The sequence below is a fragment of the Siniperca chuatsi genome, linkage group LG5, assembly GCF_020085105.1.
Source record: "Siniperca chuatsi isolate FFG_IHB_CAS linkage group LG5, ASM2008510v1, whole genome shotgun sequence".
Taxonomy (NCBI): Eukaryota; Metazoa; Chordata; class Actinopteri; order Centrarchiformes; family Sinipercidae; genus Siniperca; species Siniperca chuatsi.
Window position 1 is genome coordinate 32,558,081 of NC_058046.1, and position 6,857 is coordinate 32,564,937.

General features: G+C 46.7%; 1 protein-coding gene across 7 annotated transcripts; it reads right to left on the minus strand.

Moving 5' to 3' along the window:
- Positions 1 to 297: 297 nt before the first annotated feature.
- On the minus strand, positions 298 to 6,339 carry LOC122876682. 7 transcript variants are annotated; one of them, XM_044197293.1, is made up of 4 exons: positions 5,453 to 6,339; positions 5,005 to 5,122; positions 4,836 to 4,885; positions 298 to 2,410 (listed from the first exon to the last, which is right to left on the minus strand). In XM_044197293.1, exons 1-4 carry the CDS (start codon positions 6,266 to 6,268, stop codon positions 2,150 to 2,152), a joined length of 1,245 nt encoding a protein of 414 aa, XP_044053228.1. In that variant the 5' UTR covers positions 6,269 to 6,339; the 3' UTR covers positions 298 to 2,149. The 7 variants fall into 7 exon arrangements, 5 of the variants coding, with proteins under 5 accessions (XP_044053228.1, XP_044053225.1, XP_044053227.1 ...); XM_044197295.1 differs by lacking the exon at positions 298 to 2,410 and adding an exon at positions 3,251 to 3,903; XM_044197290.1 differs by lacking the exons at positions 4,836 to 4,885; positions 5,005 to 5,122.
- Positions 6,340 to 6,857: the final 518 nt, after the last annotated feature.

Below are 6,857 nucleotides of genomic sequence, written 5' to 3' on the forward strand. Positions count from 1 at the left end.
TCATCTTAAAAATAAATGCTAATCAAAATAATTAAGAACAAACTTCAAGTAGGAAAGGAAAAATCAAACAACTAGACAAGTGGGGAAAACCTCAAGCGTCAGAGGAAGAAAAACCCCACATATACTTATCATTAGCTTATCCAATAAACTTCAATTCAATAGCCTGTCATTAGCAATCATTATCATTATAACTGGATACAAATAGGAATGAACTAAAAAAAAAAAAATTTTAATGAGACTAAACCAAAAACCTGGGTTATAACCAATAAGCATGCGTGAATCAGCAAAACAACAGAACTCTTATTGTTATTATAACTTTAACCATTAGGTAAATAGCTCTAGCAGCAATATATGAGCATACATGAACATTTTATTCTAAACTCACATCATACTTCAAAATCCAGTGTGGTTATATGCAATTTTATTCTCCTCAAATCATCTCATTGTCAAACGGTGGAATCCATTCAACAGAGCTGGATGTTTCTATTGGTATATTCAGATACTGACCCATAGATGATTTAATTGCTGTAGCAATCATTGATCTGAAACAGGGAATTACACAGCAGGTCAAAAGGAGGAAGAGCACAATAACTAGGAGCACAGGTGCCAACATTTTCATCAACACATTCTTCCATCCTCCCATAGTCAGCCATGACCACATATCCCATCCTCCCACACTCTGGGAGTCTAGGCTTTTCTCCTCATGCAGTAGGTCGTTCAGATGGGAAACAACATGAGTCATATTGTCTGTGATGTCTGGAACATAGGTGCAGCAATCAGTCCCAATAATATGACAAACTCCTCCTTGACTAGCCAGCATCAAGTCCAAAGCCATTCTGTTCTGCAGGGCCACATTTTTGATCCCCTGCATGGTAGGAGTGAGAGTGGAAAACCCTACCTCTACCAGTGCCGTCAAGTTCTCAAGATCTATGGCCAGGTGATCTATCTTGTGTGCATTATTCACAGTCCCCCACCAGGGGAGGATGCCACTGATTCCTTTCTCCCCTTGTGACACTCTCGTAGTGGATCGCCGTGCTCTGTGTGGTAAGTAATAGTGAGCATAGTGGGTGTGAAAATGAGTGATGGTGGGTAGAATGTTCACAGATGTTATCAGCTTAGCAAGGTAGCAGGTGCCACACCACCCCGGTCTGAGGGATTGATAAACATGCTGTCCACACACCCACACGTGCTCTCTTAGAGATCCAAATCCATCCTCCGTAGGCATCAGGACGATGGGATTGTCGCTTCCTGGGCGGTGTAAGCTGGTGGTGTCAGTCAGATTCAGCTGAGCGATGTATGGCTGAGGTCCTCTGCATTCGCTTCGACCTCCCCTGCTCCACCCGGTGCCGCATGTTGTAGTGACAATCTGTTTGCATGCTGAAGTCCCCAGGAAGTGGTCTCTAGACGTGTAGCACTGTCTGGTGAATCCAACCGTACCGGCCTGGGACGTTGGATTGGTAGTCATGATGGGCCGATGAATTCCTTGCTGGGTTATTTGGCTCATGTTCCAAAACCTGGCTGTGGAGCCGTCGTAGTTGGTGATGCTGATGTTACATAGCTTGAGTGCAGCTCCCATGTCTCTCACTGTTCTGTTCTGCAGAGTAACCCCTCGGGTGAATGCCACCATGACTCCTAGGGTCTCAGAGACATTTAATGGCGTGGGTTTCACTGGGATGGAGTCCCCCACCCCATGGGGGAGCTGCACACAGGCGTAGCAGCTCTGGTTAGTCACTTTTCTGGCAATAGTCAGTATAGTTGCATACCATGCGTTGTCTTCCAGCTGAGCTGGGATGTTGGGGAAGATGAGTGGCACCTCCCTTTTGACCCCTCCTTCTTCTTTGGTTAGTTGTGATTTGAATGTTTCCATTAGTGAGATTGATGACAGGACAACGATGACAGCGAGCAACACCCCGTCTCCGTGGCCTCCCGGTCTGTCACCCCTCCTTCGCCATCTTTCTCTGGTCTCAAGTGTCATCTTATCAGTTGTGTCACCTTTGCCTACCCCCTAATCAGTGTGCCCGTGATGTTGGTTCGGGAGGGTAGTGGTTCTAGGTGGTCCCAGTGGAACCTCTGTGCTCAGAGAAACTCCCCCACGGGACCGCCACTCCCCTCCAACCCCCTGAATGCACAAGGGGAGGAAGGAATCAGTTCACTCACTGATCTCGATCTCACTTGTCTGGTGTTTGGCTGCTGGCCCCGGCTCGGGTACTCGTTTGCAGTGGGTGGCGTGGATCCACGTAGCTCTCTCTGCCACTTTTACAGCTGTTTCAGTGGTGAGCAAGATCTGGTAGGGACCATTCCACCTGCGAGCCCGCCAGTTCTTCCGTCTGAAATCCTTCACCACGATCCAATCACCAGGCTCCAAGTCATGCAGTTTCCTCTCTGCAGCCTTTGGAATGGCTTCCTTCACCTGTTTGTGAATATCAGAAAGCACAGTGGACAAGTTTGTGCAATAGCGTAGCATCTCATCCTCACATTGGCTGGTGTCAGGAAGTTGTCTTTTCACTGGCCCAATACCAGTGTTCAATGGCCTGCCAAATAGGATTTCAAAAGGGCTGAGACCCCCCCTGCTTCTTATCCTGGACCTCATGTACATCAGAACAATGGGGAGTGCTTTTGTCCAGGGCAGCCCTGTCTCATCACAACACTTAGCAAGCTTGTTTTTCAGAGAACTGTTCTCCCTCTCCACGGCTCCTGCGCTGGCTGGGTGATAAGCACAATGATGTTTTAAATCAATACCAAGATACTCCCCTACACTCTTCAATGCTGCGCTCATGAAAGGTGTACCGTTATCGCTGGAAATCTTATCTGGAATACCCCAGCGCGGGACGATATCTCGTATTAGACTCTTTGCTACTGCTGCTGAATCCTGTTTGGCCGTTGGAATGGCCTCCACCCATTTAGAGAACATGTCAACAATGACCAAACAATATTTCTTTCCCTCACTGGGTGTCAGCTCAATGAAATCCATCTGCAGGTGTTCAAAGGGTCTCTCAGGAGGCACATGGGCCGCCTGTGGGATCTGAATACTTCTCCCCACATTATTGGTTGCACAAACAATGCATTTTTGGCAAAATTTTTGAGAGAAGTTATTAAACCCCTTTGTGAACCAGTACCTGTTCACCTCCAGCATCATGCTCCCCTTTGACCCATGGTCTCGCCCATGGGTCAACACAGCATAATAATGGAACAGATACTTTGGTAAGCATGGTTTGCCACTTGGTCCATACCACACTTTGTCTCAGACCGTGCAGCCTGCCTTTCGCCACACTGCTTTTTCCTCTGCCGTTGCTCTTGTCTGCAGTTCCTGCAGATCAGCTGTAGGTGTCAGATGTTCATTAGTTACTGCAACACACTGAGTAGTCGGTGTTTGTTTGGCAGCAGCTTTTGCTGCTTTATCCGCTCTGGCATTCCCCTGTGAGATAGGATCAAGGTTGTTAGTGTGTGCTTCACATTTACAAATGGCAATCTGCTTAGGCAACAGCACAGCATCCAAGAGTTCAGCAACCAGTGTGTGATGTGCAATGGGTTTGCCTGTGGATGTAAGGAAGTTTCTGTTTGCCCAGAGTTTCCCAAAGTCATGCGCCACTCCCCATGCATATCTGCTATCTGTGAAAATGTTCACAGTTTGGTCATTAGCACATTTACATGCTTCTGTTAATGCAACTAACTCTGCTGCCTGTGCTGAGTAATTTGATGGGAGTGGCTTAGCCAGAATTGTTTCATGCAATGTTGTTACTGCAAACCCTGCAAGATTTTTACCAGTTGCTGGGTCTCGTGATGCTGAACCGTCAACAAACAGCTCCAGCTCTGGATTGATCAATGGTGTTTCCTGCAGATCTGGTCTGGGGGAGCAAGTCTCTGTTATCACTGCCACACAATCGTGAGGTTCGCCGTCTGCCGCTGTAGGGAGGAGAGTTGCTGGGTTAAGCACTGTACATCTCTTAACAGTGATATTAGGCATTTCAAGCAATATGGTGTTGTATCTTAACCACCTGGCTGTTGAGAGATGTGATGTTTTCTGTTCAAGCAATATCATTGAGACAGCATGTGGAACCAACAATGTCAGATCAGCGTAACCCACAATGTCACGTGAGGCTATAACAGCTTTCTCTGCAGCCGCCACAGCCTTCAGACAATTTGGCAGCCCAGCTGCTACCGGGTCAAGCTTGCTGGAAAAATAACCTACTGGTCTCAGTCTCCCCCCATGTTCTTGTAATAGCACCGAAGTCATGAACCCACCCCTCTCGTCAACAGTCTGTGTGAAAGGTCTGTTACTGTCAGGAGACCAAGCGTTGGGGGTGTCTGGAGGGCCAGCTTTAAGTCCACAAAAGCCTTCTCCGCTTCTGGTGTCCAGTGGACTTTGTCCTTCGCTGTCAGACCTCTCCCATGTACAATGTCTGCAAGAGGGCCTTCAATCTGTGCATAATTTGCAACCCATTGTCTACAGTACGACATCATCCCTAAGACGGCCATAACTTGTTTCTTTGTTTCTGGCTTTGGGATGAGCTGAATTGCCTGGGTTCTTTTGGGTGATAGGGACTTCCCCTCAGCTGAGATCACATGACCCAAGAATATAACCTTTTCAGACACAAATTGCAGCTTGGACAAGCTAGCCTTGTGGCCATTTTCTGCAAGGTGATTGAGCAAAGCTAGTGTGTCTTCTACACAAGCCTCTCTTGTTTTTGAGCAGATCATAAGGTCATCTACATACTGTAGCAGCGCACTTCCTTCTGTCAATTTCAACGTTTCCAAATTGTTTTTTAACGCATCGTTAAAGATTCCAGGACTCTCTGAATACCCTTGGACAAGTCTGGTGAATGTGAAACTCTTACCTTCAAAAGAGAACGCAAACCAATACTGGCTGTCAGGATCCACTGGGATGCTGAAAAAAGCATTAGCCAGGTCAACAACTGAAAACCACTTACTCCCAGGTGGCACCTGTGAGAGTATTGTGTGTGGGTTGGGAACATTGGGTGCTCTTGCATGTACTGCTGCATTTACCGCCTGCAGGTCCTGCACGAATCTCCAATGTTGTGGTTCTCCGGCGTCCCGGAGTTTCCGTACCGGGAAAATAGGTGTTCGGACTGGAGAATTTGCGCATGGAATAATCACTCCTGCTCTTAAAAGAGAATCAAACACCGGTTTAATACCATCAACAGCTTCCTTCTTCAAAGGATACTGGTTCTGACATGGCCTGTATGAAGATTTTGGTGTGATTACTACAGGCTCAGCATCTTTGATTAATCCTACATCATACTTGTGTTGTGCCCACAAGCATGATGGTACCTGATTTAACTCAGGAATTTCTGAGACGTCTTTCACAAAAATGTTTTTGTCATGACTTATTTCATCCTCTGATGTTACCAAACTGGCCATTAAAAACTCTGAATCTGGAATGAGCTCAATGCTTCTTACCCCTGTTGCTATAGCTGAAAATCTTTTCGAATACCTGAAGTTGGTTGTGAAAATCCACCCCTGAGTCTGATGTCTTTACCCAGCCAGCAGCTTCCTCACAACGCCTGGTCCAAGGGCCCAAGCATTCCCATGTATCCTGCTTTGCTTTGACCAGGGGGACATGAGGATATGTGTTAGGGACCTGAAACAAAGCTTCACACAGTGGATCATTGAAAGCTACTGAGACAGTGCATCTTTTATCATTCCAGTACAACCAGGTCAGCTTTAGTGTGTTTCTCTCTTTGTCTTGCCTGAACCATGTGTCCTCAAAATGTTTATCAACCCCAAGATGTACATGTGATGTGCAGTGTAACTCTTGTGGCAACTTGATGTCTATTCGTGTATAGTTGTCTGGAAAGAGAGCTCTGACCTCAGCAATCAGAGTGTTATTTACAGAGCCAGCAGCTGTGTGAGGCAGTTTCCATTGATAAGAGTACATCAGCTCCCTGCTACTGTGTTTCACATATTGCGATGCAGTGTCAGAAATTCTGGCTACAATGATGCCTTCGGGAGTGGAAATCAGAATAATTCCTAATCTTATCATCATATCTCTTCCGATAATGTTGATCGGGCATCGTTTAGATAACAAGAATGAATGTTTAAAGTGTTTCTCAATTTCTTCACTGCATGGCAATGGTGTGGTATACCTTTCCACCAGGGGCGTTCCTGAAACTCCCACTGTCCTCACAAATCTGCCACTCATCTTTGGAAGGACTGCAAATTCTGAGTCTCTGATGACAGAATCAGTCGCACCAGAATCCACAAGAAAAACAATATCTTTTCCAGCAACATTGATTGTGTGTTCAGGCATGCGTTTGTATGCATCATGTGTATATTCAGTGTATATCTCTGCTGGGGCTTTGTCATCAGTGGCTTGTGTGTGCTCAAGGTAAGAGATAGCCTCACTTATCAATGTCTGTGTGTGTGTCGGTGTCTCATGCAGGCAGTTGTCTGTGTCTTGTGTGTTCACATGCTCTTTCGTGTCAGTGTGGGTGCTCTTACGTAACTGATGTGAAGAATGCTCTGTCGTCTCCAGTTCAGTGTTCAAGCCAGCTCCTTCCTGACCTGGCGTCGACACCCCATCTAGTCAGTCAGCCTGCTCGTGATTCTTGGGGCAATCTTTTGCCCAATGTCCCATTTTGCCACATTTGAAACAAGCGCCATTCCTTCCTCGTCCTCTTCCTCTTCCTCCACGTCCCCGTCGGCCTTGGTCTCGGCCTCTGTTCTGATTCTCATACGCCCTCAGCTGCGCCATCTGTAATCTGTCCGTCAGCTGCGTACTTTTCTTCCTTTGCTCATCTTTGAGGAATTTTTCTGCATGGATAGCGTGTCTCTCTATGGTCTCCAGGTTACCATACTCCCAGGTCACACAGTCGCGTTTCACCATGTCCGCAATCTCA